The 17,861-nt window shown below is 36.0% G+C and overlaps 1 protein-coding gene and 1 non-coding gene across 2 annotated transcripts; both read right to left on the minus strand.

The window, feature by feature from the left end:
• Positions 1–3,893: 3,893 nt before the first annotated feature.
• LOC148575969 (small nucleolar RNA R71) lies at positions 3,894–3,999 on the minus strand. Its single transcript, XR_015903599.1, has one exon. It is a non-coding gene; the product is annotated as a small nucleolar RNA R71 (small nucleolar RNA).
• Positions 4,000–11,923: 7,924 nt separating this feature from the next.
• LOC107617193 (uncharacterized) lies at positions 11,924–16,812 on the minus strand. The gene is made up of 7 exons (XM_088502636.1): positions 16,761–16,812; positions 15,502–15,834; positions 15,336–15,459; positions 15,053–15,251; positions 14,864–14,971; positions 14,635–14,749; positions 11,924–12,190 (listed from the first exon to the last, which is right to left on the minus strand). The coding sequence occupies exons 1-5, from the start codon at positions 16,810–16,812 to the stop codon at positions 14,888–14,890; spliced, it is 792 nt and encodes a 263-aa protein (XP_088358762.1). The 3' UTR covers positions 11,924–12,190; positions 14,635–14,749; positions 14,864–14,887.
• Between the last annotated feature and the right edge of the window lie 1,049 nt (positions 16,813–17,861).

The raw sequence follows: 17,861 nt of genomic DNA on the forward strand, positions 1-17,861 counted from the left end.
ATGAATGCTTGAACAGTGCATATGTCTTTTGAAGTTGTTGTTTAAGAATGTTAAATATGTTGGCTCTTGAAAGAATGATGACAAGGAGACATGTTATTTGATAATCTGAAAAATCATAAAAATGATTCTTGAAGCAAGAAAAAGCAGTGAATACAAAGCTTGCAGAAAAAAAAGGCGAAAAAAAATAGAAAAAGAAAAAGCAAGCAGAAAAAGCCAAAAGCTCTTAAAACCAAAAGGCAAGAGCAAAAAGCCAATAGCCCTTAAAACCAAAAGGCAAGGGTAATAAAAAGGATCCCAAGGCTTTGAGCATCAGTGGATAGGAGGGCCTAAAGGAATAAAATCCTGGCCTAAGCGGCTAAACCAAGCTGTCCCTAACCATGTGCTTGTGGCGTGAAGGTGTCAAGTGAAAACTTGAGACTGAGCGGTTAAAGTCAAGGTCCAAAGCAAAAGAAGAGTGTGCTTAAGAACCCTGGACACCTCTAATTGGAGACTTTAGCAAAGCTGAGTCACAATCTGAAAAGGTTCACCCAGTTATGTGTCTGTGGCATTATGTATCCGGTGGTAATACTGGAAAACAAAGTGCTTAGGGCCACGACCAAGACTCATAAAGTAGCTGTGTTCAAGAATCAACATACTGAACTAGGAGAATCAATAACACTATCTGAACTCTGAGTTCCTATAGATGCCAATCATTCTGAACCTCAATAGATAAAGTGAGATGCCAAAACTATTCAAGAGGCAAAAAGCTACAAGTCCCGCTCATCTGATTGGAGCTATGTTTCATTGATAGTTTGGAATTTATAGTATATTCTCTTCTTTTTATCCTATTTCATTTTTAGTTGCTTGGGGACAAGCAACAATTTAAGTTTGGTGTTGTGATGAGCGGATAATTTATACGCTTTTTGGCATTGTTTTTTAGTATGTTTTTAGTAGGATCTAGTTACTTTTAGGGATATTTTTATTAGTTTTTATGTTAAATTCATATTTCTGGACTTTACTATGAGTTTGTGTGTTTTTCTGTGATTTCAGGTATTTTCTGGCTGAAATTGAGGGACTTGAGCAAAAATCAGATTCAGAGGTTGAAGAAGGACTGCTGACGCTGTTGGATTCTGACCTCCTTGCACTCAAAGTGTATTTTCTGGAGCTACAAAACTTAAAATGGCGCGCTTTCAATTGCGTTGGAAAGTAGACATCCAGGGCTTTTCAGCAATATATAATAGTTTATACTTTGGCCGAGTTTAGATAATGCAAAAGGGCGTTGAACGCCAGTTCTATGCTGCAGTCTGGAGTTAAACGCCAGAAACACGTCACGAACCAGAGTTGAACGCCAGAAACACGTTACAAACTGGCGTTCAACTCCAAGAATGACCTCTTCATGTGTAAACTTCAAGTTCAGCCCAAGCACACACCAAGTGGGCCCCGAAAGTGGATTTATGCATCAATTACTTACTTCTGTAAACCCTAGTAACTAGTTTAGTATAAATAGGACTTTTTACTATTGTATTAGACATCTTCGGATCATCTTTTGATCATTTTTTAGATCTCTAGACCTCCATGGGAGGCTTGCCACTCGGCCATGCTTACCCTATATTCACTTATGTATTTTTCAACGGTAGAGTTTCTGCACTCCATAGATTAAGGTGTGGAGCTCTGCTGTTCCTCACGATTTAATGCAAAGTACTACTGTTTTATATTCAATTCAACTTATTCCGCTTCTAAGATATTCATTCGCACTTCAACATGAATGTGATGAATGTGACAATCATCATCATTCCCTATGAACGCGTGCCTGACAACCACTTCCGTTCTACCTTCGATTGAATGGATATCTCTTGGATATCTAATACAGGGGACCGAGTCCGAGTTATTAAGTGTCTTCGTGGTATAAGTTAGAACCCATGGATGGCCATTCCTGAGATTCGAAAAGTCTAAACCTTGTCTGTAGTATTCCGAGTAGGATCTGGGAATGGATGGCTGTGACGAACTTCAAACTCGTGAATGCTGGGCGTAGTGACAGACGCAAAAGGATAGTAAATCCTATTCCAGTATGATCGAGAACCTCCAGATGATTAGCCATGCAGTGACAGCGCATTGGACTATTTTCACAAGAGAGGATGGGATGTAGCCATTGACAACGGTGATGCCCTTACATAAAGATTGCCATGGAAAGGAGTAGGACTGATTGGATGAAGACAGCAGGAAAGCAGAAGTTCAAAAGAACGAAGGCATCTCTATACGCTTATCTGAAATTCTCACCAATGAATTACATAAGTATTTCTATCTTTATTTTCTATTTATTTATTATTTATTTTCGAAAACTCCATAATCAATTATTATCCGCCTGACTGAGATTTACAAGATGACCATAGCTTGCTTCATACCAACAATCTCCGTGGGATCGACCCTTACTCACGTAAGGTTTATTACTTGGACGACCCAGTGAACTTGCTGGTTAGTTGTGCGAAGTTGTGAAGTTATGTTTGGACCATGGTATGGTGCACCAGTTTTTGGCGCCATTACCCGGGAGAGAACGAACAACAAATTTTACAACCTGAGTAACAATTTCGCATACCACCTAACTAAGTAAATCACTTAACAATTGTTGCTTGATCCATCAATACTCATGAGATCGACCCTCATTCACCTGAGGTACTACTTGGTACGACCCGGTGCACTTGCCAGTTAGTTTGTGGACTTTAAATTCCACTTCAAGTTTTTGGCGCCGTTGTCGGGATTGACTGTGATTGACAACTACTCGTTGTTTGATTGCTTAGATTAGATAATTTTTTCTTTACTAAATTTTATTTAGTATTATTCATTTTCTTTTTTTTTAATTTTTCTTTTTCTTTATTTGTTTTCTTTTGTTCACAACACTCACTCCCTTGCATTCGTTTTGTTTTTACTCCCTTTTAGTTTAATTTTTATTTTTTTATATTAATTTTTAAAAGCCTTTACTTTGTCTTATTCATTTTATTTTTCTTTATTTTCATTTAATTTTTTTATTTTATTTCATATTGCTTCGTTCTGTTTGTTGCATACATTTCATTTTTCTTGTTATTTGTTTTATCTGGTTCTTAGTTTGAATTTTCGATTTTCGTATCAATTATTTTATTATTTTTTTTTGAAATTAAGTTTGGTGTCACCTAGTTAGTTATTTTAATTTTTCTATTCAAATTTAAAAAAATTAAAAAAAATTTCAAAATTTTCACTTTAATTTTATTTATAATTTTCAAACTTTTTGCTTTAATTATTTAGTTGTTTTATTTTATTTCTTTACACAGGTTACCTCACTGGAAATTCTCTACACTCTGTCATAGAGATTCTCACTTTTTTTCTTGTCTTCTGTCTGTTTATGAGCAAGAACAGGGACAAGGAACCTCTGTTAGACTTTGATCCTGAACCTGAAAGGACTTTGAGGCGGCGTTTGCAACAAGTAAGACTTTACAAGGCTGCAGAATTCACTATGGATCATAATAATGCTGCTAATGCCAACATGGCAAATCCAAATGAGAATGAACAACCCAGAAGAGTTCTTGGCTCTTACTCTGCTCCTAATGCAGATCTTTATGGCAAAAGTATTGTGGTGCCTCCTAAAGTTGCAAACAATTTTGAACTGAAGGCACAGCTAGTTACTCTTGTGCAACAGAATTGTCAGTATCATGGACTTCCTCAGGAAGACTCGAATCAATTTATTTCTGATTTCCTGTAGATTTGTGATACTGTGAAGACCAATGGAGTGAATCCTGAGGTATACAAACTCATGCTCTTTCCATTTGCTGTGAGGGATAGAGCAAAGCTGTGGTTAGATTCTCAACCCAAGGAGAGTCTGGATACTTGAAAAAAGGTTGTTACTGAATTTCTGACTAAATTTTTCCCACTTCAAAAGCTGACTAAGCTAAGGGTGGAGGTTCAGATGTTCAGACAGAAAGATGGTGAGACTCTTTATGAAGCTTGGGAGAGATTCAAGCTACTAACTAGACAATGCCCTCCGGACATGTTCTCTAGATGGACTCAGCTGGATATCTTTTATGAGGACTTATGTGAAATATCCAAGATGCGCTTAGATAATTCTGCAGGCGGTTCTTTGCACATGAAGAAGACACCAGAGGAGACTACTGAGCTTATTGAGTTGGTTGCTAACAACCAATACTTATATTCCTCCAACAGGAATCCTGTGAACTCTGAGACCCCTCAAAAGAAAGGTGTTATGGAAGTAGAAGCTCTTAATGCTATCCTTGCTCAGAATAAAATTTTGAGTCAGCAGATGAATTTAATTACTCAACAGTTGAGTGGAATGCAAGTTTCAGTTGTCACCACCCAGAATACACCTCAAGAGGTCCCTTATGACATGACAAGTAATTTTATGCAAAATGAGAATTATGATTATGCTCAATCTTCCTCTGAACAGGTCAACTACATGGGGAGTGCTCCTAGACACCACAATAATGATCCATACTCAAAGACCTACAATCAGGGGTGGAGAAATCACCCAAATTTTGGGTGGATAGACCAACCTCAGAGATCTCAGAATTTTAACAATAATTCTCAGGGAGGTTTTTAGCAGAATAATCAAAATAACCGCCAGTTTCAGTCTCATCAACAACAACCACCTCAGCAGGCATACTCTCAACCTTAGCGGAACACTAACTGGGAGACAATGATAAACCGTTTTATGCAGGAAACCAGAGCCTCTATTAGAAACTTGGAGGTGCAAATGGGCCAATTGATCAAGTAAATACCTGAGAGGCCTCAAAGTACGTTTTTTGGTGATACAGTGGTGAATCCAAGAGAGGAATGCAATGCTATCACCTTGATAAGTGGACAAGTGGCAAGTATGGAAGCACAAGTTACTGAGGAGCCGGTTGAAAAAGAAGCTCTAGAGCAAACTGAAGACACATTAGTACACGCCCCTCCTAGGCGTGCAGACAACCCCTTCCCAGTCTCTCTTGACACTCATCCTACATTGCCTAAAGCTCCTGAGTACAAGCCCAAGATGCCATATCCTCAGAGACTTCAAAATGAGACCAAGGACAAGCAGTTTTCAAAGTTCTTGAAAGTTTTCAGAAAGTTACAAATCAATATTCCTTTTGCTGAGGTTTTGGGGCAAACGCCTCTCTATGTTAAATTCATGAAGGAGTTGTGGTCAAAGAAGAAGCCTTTAAAGGGAGATGAGGCAGTGGTCCTGACTAAGGAATGTAGTGCCATCATTCAGAATAACTTGCCAAGGAAGATGCCAGATCCAGGGAGTTTTCAAATTCCATACACCATTGGGAGCACAACCTTTGAGAAAGCGTTATGTGATCTAGGAGCAAACATCAATTTAATTCCCTTGTCTGTGATGAAGAAGTTGCAAATCCAAGAGGCACAACCCACAAGGATAGCATTACAGATGGCAGACAAATCTATAAAGCCTGCATATGGATTAGTGGAGAATATCTTGGTCAAAGTGGGTAAGTTCTTCCTCTCAGCAGATTTTGTGATTCTTGACACGGGGGAGGATGAGAACGCCGCTATAATTCTAGGAAGGCCCTTCCTAGCCACTGAGAGAGCTTTAATTGATGTAGAAGTGGGTGAATTAGTGCTTAGAGTGCATAATGAGCAACCGAGCTTTCATGTCTTCAAAGATATGCATTCAGAAGGTGAAGAAGAGAGGTGCATGCAGACTGAACTTATTGATCCAAACCTTCAAGAATCCCCTGATGACGCACAACAGCATCTGCAGCTCGAACCTCCTTTGGTGACAATCAATCAAATCCCTCCTGACATCAAACCTAAGTTTGGAGTCGGGAATGCATCATCCACCAAGGATAAGATTCCCAAAAAGAAGAAAGTACCCAGCAGATGGAGAAACAAAAAGATTCCCACTAAAGGTTTCTCCCCAGGAATGAAGGTGGTGTTGACTAGCAATCCAGTGTTGACTTATACAGTAAACTGAATCCTCTTTCTGGAGCATATTGAGCTACTTTATGGAGACACAGAAAAGAAAATCAAAGTGAGGGGTGAAGAACTGAGCCCCTATGATCCTCCTCCTTAGAGAAACTGACCGTCAAGCTAGTGACGTTAAAGAAGCGCTTATCGGGAGGCAGCCCGATGTTTTCATATCCCTTAGTTAAATTTTTGTTGGCTTAATTTTATTATTTATTTAGTTTTAGTTGAGTTTTTACTATTTTTTCTTTATTTTACGTATGTTTAGAACAGGCAGAGTCTACTCATTCACATCAAATTAGGCGCAGCCTAACTCCCAAAGTTCCACCCCACCTTATTGCCACCAGCAGTTCCAAACCAAATCCCCCCAAATCATTCATGATTCGGTCCCACCTTGCACAAATTCCCTTTCCAATATTCCTTATATCCCCTAATCCTTTCCCCATATACATATATATATAATGCCCCCCTCCTCCCATATACACACACATATATATATATAACGCCCCTATATACATATATATACATAAATAAATAAATACATAAAATAAATAAACTACATATATATATATATATATCCAAAAAAAGAGAGATTTTAACTAATTTTCACTTTTTTTGTCCTTTTTTCATTTTTTTTGTAATAATTTCTGTTTTTACTCCTCCGTGCACTTTTTATGTCCCTCCCTGTTTTCAAATTTTCTTTGCTTGAGGACAAGCAAATTTTTAAGTTTGGTATTGTCGCTTCGCTTGTGGTTTTTCTGTTTATTTTAATAGCACCAAAGGGAGACAAATCATCTTCACGGAAGAGCACAACCTGAAGAATGAAATGGCCACTAGGATAACTGAGGTGGTTGAGTTCCTTTCGTTCTATATTTTCTCCCGTTGTTATTATGTTATATTCCTGTTTTCTACTATTTTACTTGGTTTCTGCATGATCCTTTGTTATTTCAATTCCTAGATTCTAGTTTAATTTGCTATTTTTTCTGTTATTTGCTTTTAATTCTGAAAAGTGTCTCATGTATTGCTCACTGAGCTTGAATTCAAAAGAAAAAGAAGAAAAAGATGTATTGCATGAGAAATGAGTTTATAACAAAGAGTAGTCGTATTTACTTAAATGTGGTGGTATTCTTTGTGATTCTGAATGCATGACATGAACCATGCATGTTTGAATTTGAATCAAAGGATGTTGGTGTATAAGGAACAAGAATTTAGAGAACTATTATGAATTTTCTGAAATTAGTGAAAGTTGATCCTTGAAGCAAAAGAAACAGCAAAGGAAGAATAAAAAGCAAGGTCCAAGGCTCTGAGTATCAATGACTAGGGAGGTCAGACATGATTAGAAACTCAAAGAGTTGTTTTCCTAGTCATATGCTTGTGGCGTTCTTGTGTCAAGTAATCATTGAGACAGAACAGTTAGAGTCGAGATCAAATGCCAAAGGCTTTGAGCACCACTGTCTGGGAGTAGCTGAAAGAAAAATCAGAACTTCAAGAGAGTTCCCCAGTTAAGTGCTTGTGGTATTGTTGTGTCAATTAACCCTTGAAACAGAACATTTAAAGTCACGGCTAGGCTCAAGGTGCAAAGCACCAGTTAATTGAAAATTAAGGGATATCTGCTGTGTTCAAGGATTAAACTGAAGTATAAAGACCAGAGAATTCATAATATGATTTGGATTCTAATTTCGAATGACATTGACATTCCTCTGATTCAAAGGAGAGTGAGATGCCAAAACTGTTCAGAATTGTAATAGATAAATTCCACTTTAAGAAGAGACATGAGTATAACCGAACTCTCACTTCTCATGCAAATTCACATCATCTTAATCTTGTATTAGTTTTGGTTGCTTGAGGACAAGCAATAATTCAAGTTTGGTGTTGTGATGCGTGAGCATCTTTCCTATCTTTTCCTAGTGAATTTGCATTCAATTTGTTGAGTTTAATCAAGAATTAATTATCTTTTAGCCACTATGGATGCTACTTTGAGTCATGTGCATTTCTGTTTATTTTAGGTAGCATTCGGCTGGATTTGATGGAGTTTCCGCAGAAAAAGAGAAGAAGGCGAATGATGCTGTCAATCCTGACTTCTCTGCACTCAAACCTGAATAAATCGAGATACAAAGGTCCAATGGATGTGATTCTAGTGGCTTTGGAAAGCTAACTTCCAGAGCTTTCCAATGATGTATAATAGTTCATACTTCTTCTCCACCAAGTCAGCAAGGGTGGCGCCTAACTTGAGGTTTCTCAAGTTAGGCGCCAAGATCACTTATACTCATTCATCCAAGGCTGCCAAGGCTGCGCCTAAATTGAGATTTTTCAAGTTAGGCGCAAGGCACAACAACAACACGCAAGTAATGCTCCTTCACTCAAGTTAGGTGCATGATCCATTCAAGTTAGGTGCCATACATCAACAAACACGCACAAGGAGTAAGCCACACTTCAAGTTAGGCGCATGATCCCCTCAAGTAAGGCGCCAATGTTCAAGCTCCACACCAAGACACGCTGCCCACCACAAGTAAGGCGTAGCTCCATGCCAAGTTAGGCGCAGGCTCTCCTTCAATCAAGTGGTCCCACACCAATCACAAGCCACACGAGATCTTTCATTTATTCTGATTAAAACTTTAATTTTATTTTAAAATAAGAAAAAATATTATTTAGTTTTTAGGAAATATATTTTACATTAATTAGGATTAGATATAAAAGGGAAAAGAATCATCCCTTCGGGCTCTTCTCTTCTCTCCTACCTCATTCTGCAATTTACAGTTTTTCTGAATCCAAGTTTTCTCTCCGAACCATAAGCAACTAAACCTCCACTGTTAAGGTTAGGAGCTCTGTCTATTGTATGGATTGATACTATTATTTTTCTATTTTAATTTATGTACTGATTTATAATTCAAGAATTTTTTTTCGTTCTTTATCTTATGAATTTGGGTGGAACGGAAGTATGACCCTTGTTCTAATTGCGTTCTTGTATAACTTGGAAAAGCTCTTTACTTGAACAACAGCTTGAAAATAATTTCTCCTAAACTTCTAATTATCTGGACTTAATGGGATATGTGATATATAATCCTCTTATATTTGGGTAATTAGGATTTTTGTGGCATATAAACTAGAATTGAACTTCACCCTCTAATTGGAATTAAGTGACCAAGGAATTGGCGGTTGATAAATTTTAGAGGAGACTAAAAAGGTATAAGGAATTAGGGTTTAGTCACTTATAGTTTGCCATGAATTGAATCTTGCATGATTAAAATAGTTAGTAAGAAAAGTCAATCCGGAAAATAGATATCTCTGAAGCCTTAACTGTTTCTCCATATATTATTCACTACTTATTTACTGCTTGCTTTTCTGATTCTCTGATTTACTGTTTAATGCAATTGAACTTTCTAAACACCATTTTCTGTTTGCCTAACTAAGTAAATCACTTAACCATTGTTGCTTGATCCATCAATCCTCGTGGGATTGACCCTCATTCACCTGAGTTACTACTTGGTACGACCCGGTGCACTTGCCGGTTAGTTTGTGGTTATAAATTTCGCTTCAAGTTTTTGGCTCCACTGTTTCTTCCTGAAGTCTTCCCGGTAGTTGAGAGCTTTCTATGGTGGCTCAATAAGTAGTATCAGAGCAAGTGGTATCAGAGTTGATGGTTAATTTGTCCGGTGATTTAAATATTCTAAATCAATTAAATTTAATTCATATTATTATTCAATAAAATTACAAAGTAACAGTCAAGCACAATTATTATCTATATTAAAACGATATGTTTTTCTTTGTATTTCTTTTTTGTTGAATAGTAATATTATTAAATCATATATAAAATGCCAAATTAAATAAATATATTGTACAGTATTTTTTATAAATTAAATTTTAAATTTAATATTAATTTACATATTATCTAATATATCCCGAAGAAATATATAATATTTTAAATTTATACTATATAATATAATTAATTTAGCTCTCCATGTTTGGGTCTTAATATATATATATATATATATATATATATATATATATATATATATATATATATAAGTGTCATTTCTCTTCCGTTATTATATGCATTTTAAAATATTAAATGCATACAAAAAATTAATCGATATATATTAGTATACATTTTTAAGTTTAACATAGTTTTAATTTTGTTTTATTTTTTTCTGTAAGTTTAACATTGCTCATTGTAGAGGTAATAATGAGCATATCTAGAATGAAATAGAAGAAAGCGAGGTTTTAGGTTTGTGAGACTGCTGGAGAAAAATATTGCTTGTAGTAATGACAATGGTTTTAGTTGAGAATGGTGGAAGATTTTTGGATAGGTTTTTATTGAACACATTCAGAAACTTGAGTTGTTGTAGACTTGTCAAGCTCTTTGGTATGAAACCATTCAATTTATTCTCATCAAGACATAATTCATACAGATCCATTAAACTCTCGAATGAAGAAGATATTGTTTTCGTCAATTATAGATGTATATTCTCCACCGTTGTATTAAAACTTGTATTTAGTCCCTCTTAAAGGTTGACTTGGAGAACTATAACTTGTATTTTCTTTTGGTTTCCTTTTGTGCTTTATATATATATATATATATATATATATATATACTCTAGCTAGCCTTTGCTTCGCATGTCGAGTCTGGAGCTTGTTATTTGTATCTTTCACTAGCAGGTTGCTCGGGTGAAAGATATGTATTAGCTAAATTTCTCTATTCGATTTAACTCTAAAAAAAGATTTAATTGTTTTTTTATTAAAAAATATGTAATTTATATTGACTCAAAAAAATAAACACATCAACTCTAAAATATCATAGTTTGAATACTTTTTCTAAAACTTGTTGTGCCTTAGCTGGATGATCCTTCATTTCATTTGTAGGCGAAATAATTTGGTGAAATTTTTTAAAAATCATTGCATCTTACAGAACAATAATTTTAAGCTCCTCTCAAATACAGATATGAGTGATAGATTTCTTTTGATCCAATCTCAAATCACTCGCACAAATTTCTTAATCACTACCTTTTAATCTAGACTTCTTTTGATCCAATCTCAAATTACTCACACAAATCTCTTAATTACTACCTTTTAATTTGACACAAAAAAAAAGTTCCTTTACCTTTTATTTCTTCTTTTTTACTTTCTCTTTTATTATTTATTCTTAAATGTTGTAAGACTCATCCATCAATGAAATACTCCACAACAATTGAGATGCATTAAAAAAAAAGAGGTAGTAATATACTATTTGAAACTTTGAATTGTTTGTAATTTTTAATAGGTTGTTGAGTGATATAATGTGATTTTTATATTTTTAATGGGATTAAAAATTATAAACGAATTAATCAACTTAGTATATAATTTTAGAAATAATAATTAATTTATTTTGTGTAATTTTTACGTACAAAAATAATTTGTTCTTTATTTATCAGTTATAATATTAAATGAAAAAAATATAACATACTAAAAAATATCTCTTTAAAATTTGTTACTTATTAAACACATCACACATGGCGTTAAATTCAGTTACTTGCTCTTCTAGGCAATGTTCTAAGATTTTATGTAAAAGGAAGATTTTGACTCATTAAAATTGAATAGAAGATTAATAAATTAGGGTATGAATGTTTTCTTTATGTTTGGATGTTATAAATGCTTAAAAGAGTATTTGTTTAAGAGAAAATATGAATAAAAAAGGAAAAGATACTTCACCTGAAAAGAGACAAAACAGTTTTTTTATTTTATTTTGTATCGTACTACTAATTAATTAACTCTCTTGCCTTTTATGAGTATTTTCTAAGTCTGATCAAATCAATTTTTCTTCAAAATAGAAAAATCAACACAGCTTCACCACAATTTAGATAATTACAAATCTTAATATAACGAAATTGGCTAACATAATGAGCAAAAATATATGTCAAATGTAATATCCTAACTATCAAAGCTCACGCTTCCGGCTGCGCCACTCTGATAGCTCGGACATTACGACGACTCTTATACTATTTAAAACTAAAATATGAGCCTGTTTAAAACTTTAAACCGCAATACCGCTCCAAAAATACTTTTGTTATGTAACGTACATCCATACATACAATACAACTTACAGAAACTCTCAGAGTATATACTTATACATATATATAAAATAATATTACAAGCATAAACCAATATAATTCCTATCCCTCTTACAGAATACATATAGATAAAGGCGAGGGAACAATAAACAATAACTAGAGCGATACGAAACATCACGACAACAACTAGATAAGCTCTTCGTGACTTCAGCGTCCATATCCTGAAAGGGAAAATTGTAGGGGGGTGAGAACATCATCCTCGAAAGGATTTCCACCGTAGGGTTGCAGAATTACTATAATAGGATACGCGAGATAAAATCGTTACAGTGATTGATAACCACCTTATGTATCTTTTCAAAAACAACGGTTTATTATAAAAGAGAAATCTGAAATCTTTTCTGAAAGAGGAACGGTTCAATTCTTGAAAACTCAAAAGCCTTTCAAAAAGGTTTATCTATGCTGAACCAATTAGCCTTTCATACTTTTCCAAACCAGGAACACAAAACCGAAACCAATCATCGGTCCATCTCATTTCAACCACGGCCCTAGGCCCAAACAACCCAACCAACAACCAATCACTACAGTCTAACAGATTCCCAGTCGCAAAGACAGATAGGAAATTCAAGCACAAACAAACAGTTACAGCAAGTAGAACAAATAGCAGTTAACCACAAGTAATCACAAAGGCAAACCAAGTACAATATGCACACCCAAAAAATGTCACATAGATGCATATGATGCATGCCTGTCCTAGTGGCTGATGATATCATCTGTCGGTTATATAGCCAACCCGACACGTCCTGGTAGCTAACCATTGGACAGAAACATCCATTGCGGAGCAAGTAGGTTTGAGCTACAACTCCCTTGCTACTACCCGCTCAACCCAGAGCCAGTGGAATAACCACTACTGCGGGTACTACCCAGGCAGGTGTTTAAAAGCTCAACTTGGAGCGAGTGGAATCACCACTACTGTCGCTACTACCCAGGCATCACAATCTCTGATCTGGAGCAAGTAGGACAGACCACAACTCTTGCTACTGCCCAGGATCTCAAAACATACATTCATTCAGTTCAGAATCAATATTCATCTCAGCCATTCCGGCTTAAATTCATAATTCATAGTCAGCCATCCGGCCCATAACATATTTCGCAATCAACCATGATTCATTATCATACACAGCCATTCCGGCTCATAACAAAATAGCACTTCCACCATTCAACATCATCAAATTCATAAAATCAGCATTTAAGCCATAAATCACTTTTTTTCAACTCATTTCACTTTGAAATCAAATTTCAACTCTTTTCAGCCTTGGCTTTAAAGATCTCATTTCTCAAATCATCTCAGGCTCATAAGCCACTTGTACTCAAAGTAAGTTCCCCTTTTAAAACAAAGCCACCCTCAGCATTCTCTTTCCAAAACTTCCAAAACCATGGCAAGTTAAGGATTTATTTAGAAATATTCAAAATCATTTATCCAGCAACGGGATTTTATAACAAAAGTTCCTCAGCAGAGTCTCAAGTCTTTAGGGGAGAATAACATAACTCATTTCCTCAAATTCACTTAAAATCATTAAAACCTTGGCTTCCTTATTTGAGTAACAAAATAGGATCTAAGCCAAACCGAGTCATGTAATCAATTACTCTTTTCAAAGCCGTTTCCTTTACTTAAACAAAAACCAGCTTCAACCCCATGGGTAAACTCTAGATCGTTTCAAACTGCCCAGAAATTGTTTTAGTCTTGCAAAAATTCAGAATTTAAAAAGCACTCAAAACTTTTCCAAAATATTTTAGAATGAAACTTGTCAATAGACGCTCAGGTTCTTTCAAGGTCACTGAAAGTTATCTAATTGAAACCCTCAAGTCAAATTCAAAGGCATAAACCCTTTTCACATTTAAAACAGCCTTAAAGCATAAGTTTCATCTAAATAACTTATTCACAAGGGAAATATAATACTTTTCTTAAGAAACAAGACTAAATCACAATTTCCTTTTTAATAATTCATTTCAAAAGCATAAGTCATCCCTTTCTTAATAATCCAGATAAAATAGTAGAAGTTTTTAACTCATGAGTTTCTGAATAACGTTTTAGTAAAGTCCCAGATTCTACCGGAATTTTGGCAGCACCTCCCCTAAAACTTGGACTCTGCCACCCTTCCCGGGTCCCATCCAAACCAATCCACAATCTTTATCAACGGTTCAAAATCCAAAATCAGTCCATAAACAACTAAATCCAACATTCAACTCATTTTCAGATTTCAAGGAACCCGTTTCAAAAATCAAATCATCATCAACCAATTAACTCATTTCCAAAGCTTAAGGAAACCGTTCAGCAATAATTCATTTATCAAAACCGAATCAATTAAAGCAAACCGGGCTGAACCCAAAAGTGTATTCTATTTTTCACATTTTCAAGAAAATCGACTCAACTCAAATCAATCCCAACGGATCAAACTCGATCTCAAATCTTTAAACGAATCAACTTCGAAAACATTCCGTTTCACAAAGTCGCACAACAATCCAGTCAAACAAACATTCATAGTCATTCAAGTCAACCAAACAATACATAAGACTGAAACAATCACAAAATATACCATGCCTCACATCAGTATCCATATGTAATAATTCCAATATATAAAACATAGTTTTCGGAAAAAGCCCCTACCTTGACATGTTGAAACCATAACCCAAATGCCTCACAGAGTTCTTTTCGCCTCAACCCGAACTGACGGCAACCAAAACCTCAGCTCCCAGCCACTTTTGCAATAAACATAGCAACACTAATCGCAACATACAATAACTGAGACTCAATCTTATAGCAATTAACGCCGCAAAACCTCAGCGTATGATAATAGAACAGTAACCAAAAGGGATTTCAAATCGAAAACGCTTACTGAAACTATGAAAGAACGGCCAAATCAAGCAGCAGTAGTCCCGGCGGTGGTTCTGGCAACAACCGCGCTACACCCGATGACTAGAACGGCAGCAATCAGAACTCGAACCTATGTTACCAAACCCCAAAGTCTTTAGCCAAGCATAACAGAATACTGACTAAAAGGACTTTCCGAAATGAACATGCTTACCGCAACAAGGGAAGAACTACACCTAGTAGCGGCAGCCCCGATGGTGGTTCCAGCAACACCCGCGCCACTCCCGGTGAGGAGAACGGTGGAAGCAGCAATGCATCTGCTCCGAATGGCAAGCACGGCGACGAACAACACCAGCGGCGGTGAATGGCAGTAGCTCCGGTGTGGGTCCGGCGGCGGCAACTCGCGATAACTCCTAGCACAAACAGCCTCAGTACAACTCTCATGGCAGAGGTGAATTTTTAACGGATAAGGAAGCTGAAGATGGTTTAGTGCTTACCAAATGACACCGGCTTCAGTGGCGGTTTCCGGCGGCCAGGCGCGGCGGCGCGTCTCCAGACGGCAGAGGCGATAGGGAGCACTGGGGTTCAGCGAGCAGTGGTGGTGGCTCCCGGTCTTGCCTTCTGTTCACGTTCCCTCTCTCTCAGACCAGATCGGCGACTGACCCCGTGGCAAGGGCGACGGCGGCGCAGTGAGGATGACGGCGGCGACGCAACGACTCTGGTGGCTCCGCAATAGTTCGACAGCAACACTAGCTCCTCCATCCTCACTTCCATCGCGTCCCTCTCCCTCCCTTGGCGATTTGACAATGACGCCTGGAAATGGCGGCGATGAGCGCGACGGGATGCAGCGTTGACGGAATGGCGGTGGCGCGCAGCTGTCGGCGAGGCGTGGCGGGTTCGGCGGGCTCGTGAGGGCAACGGCGACGGCGAGCTCCCTCCCTCCTCCACGCCGGTGAACTCTTTCCTCCTTCTCCCTCTGTCTGTTTCCTTTCTCCCCTTTTGTCTCACTATGTGCGTGTGTTTGTTACTGATGGGGGTTGGGATGATGGCTGCTGGGTTTGGGGAATTAGGGTTTTACTATTTTGAAAGGTAATTTAGTAATTTCAAATAAAATTGGGAATAATATAATAATTGATATCCAAATTAAATACAATACTAATCATATGTAGAAAAATACTATTTGTTCATCAATTTACAAATTATTTTTAATAAAATGTCCAAATCAAATAATTAGAAGTCATATAATTAAATTCTTTATTTTTCCAAAACAGCAGTATCAATATTTTAAAATATTTATTTAGTCCAAGTCATATAAAATTCTTATTATTTCACAACTACCAACTTTAGAATTTGAATATAGAAAATAATTCAATAATTGTAAAATTGGATAATAATCTTAATTTATTTCAAATTCAATTAATCGAAACTAGCTTTAATTTTTCTTTAATAAAGAAATTTTAGAAAAATTAAAATTACAGAAATACTGAATTTAAAATTAGCTCATGATAGCCTTTTTTCAAAAGTTCTGGGTCTTACATCAAAAACTCTCATTGATAAAACAAAAAGTCTTTGTTGAAAAATTATAAAAAACTCAAAATTGATAAATAATATCTCAATGAATTTTGCTTTAATATATAAAATCTCTGCAATCCTATAAATTGAGTAAAATAAATGATTTTTGAAAACCTTAGGCAATAATAGTAGCATTTCCCTGTTCCTTGGTGTAACTTTTATACCTGATTAGAAGTAATAACAATAACCTTTAAAGTCGTATCCTATCCTCCATAATAAAAAATCACACATAATTTCTCCCAAACTAATAATAATCATCAATGACAATAACATTAGTAATGGCAGTTAAAACAATAAAAGTGTTCAATAAAAAAAATAAAAATAGAAATTTAACCCCCCAAAAAAATTACCTGCTGCCCCTATTGCTGTAACCTTAGAGTTAATAGCTTGTCTTGCCTGCATCTTTTTTTTTTGAAATAAGAAATCACCTACTAAATCCATCAGAGACATGAGGTCAGTAGCAGTTATAAAGGCTTAAAGCAGAACATAAACCCACTACTATCTTGCTAAATAGACCAACAACTTAAAGAAACTACTATTCTAAATCAAGCAAAGAAGATAAAACCATCCTATAATAATAATTAAGACCATAATAAGACAAAGCATATGTACCTATTTCATCCACTCCTCAAGTCATTATATCATTGAATTTTAAATTCTCCTCTCCTATGCTCTTCTTTATTCGACACCCAAACTTGCCTCCAATACTTTATCTCCCATTTCAAACTGTGTATTTAGATTTTTGCTTGAAACATTTTGTAGTTTCTATGCTTTCAAATACACCATGTGATTGCAAAGAAGTTATACACTCACTGCTGCTTATACCTCACTAGAATTGGTGCCGCAATCTATGACTTGAAGCATTCCTTAGCTCATCTTCAATGCAGACCCATATTATATAGTACATCGCCCCAAAAATTTGATGCTACATCACAACTAAAGAAAAGATGGCGTACATTCTCTGCCTCTTTACCACACATTGGACATCCATAGAGGTTGGCAAAATCCCGCAACTACATAATTTGTCTCTAGTGTTACAATTTTTTCATTAAAACAAACCAGTTTAATAGCTCAACACGCTTGGTGCTAAACCATCCCATTATTTCTTCATGAACCTGAAATTGTTCGACACCTCCTCACCTGCCAAATCGTTATAATGTACTTATAGTATCTTACCCCTATTCCTTCGAAATTGATAAAATCAAACCAACATTTGCAAGTAATGAATGAACAAAGAAACACTTTGAAATCAAAAGGGTCATTAGAATCTATAACATTACAAAATAAAATTGAGTGTCTTGTGGCAAACACAAATATATTGGTTATTGAACCTCATTAAACATGCAACGAAATCAAAGTGCAAATCCATAAAAGAATTCTCAAAAATAAGGAAAAATAAGAACAAACTTTTGGCTCAAAAGAAATTGTTTCACAGAATAAGTAAGAGATCC

The sequence above is a fragment of the Arachis ipaensis genome, chromosome B1, assembly GCF_059453495.1.
Source record: "Arachis ipaensis isolate K30076 ecotype BB chromosome B1, ASM5945349v1, whole genome shotgun sequence".
In the NCBI taxonomy this organism is placed as follows: domain Eukaryota; kingdom Viridiplantae; phylum Streptophyta; class Magnoliopsida; order Fabales; family Fabaceae; genus Arachis; species Arachis ipaensis.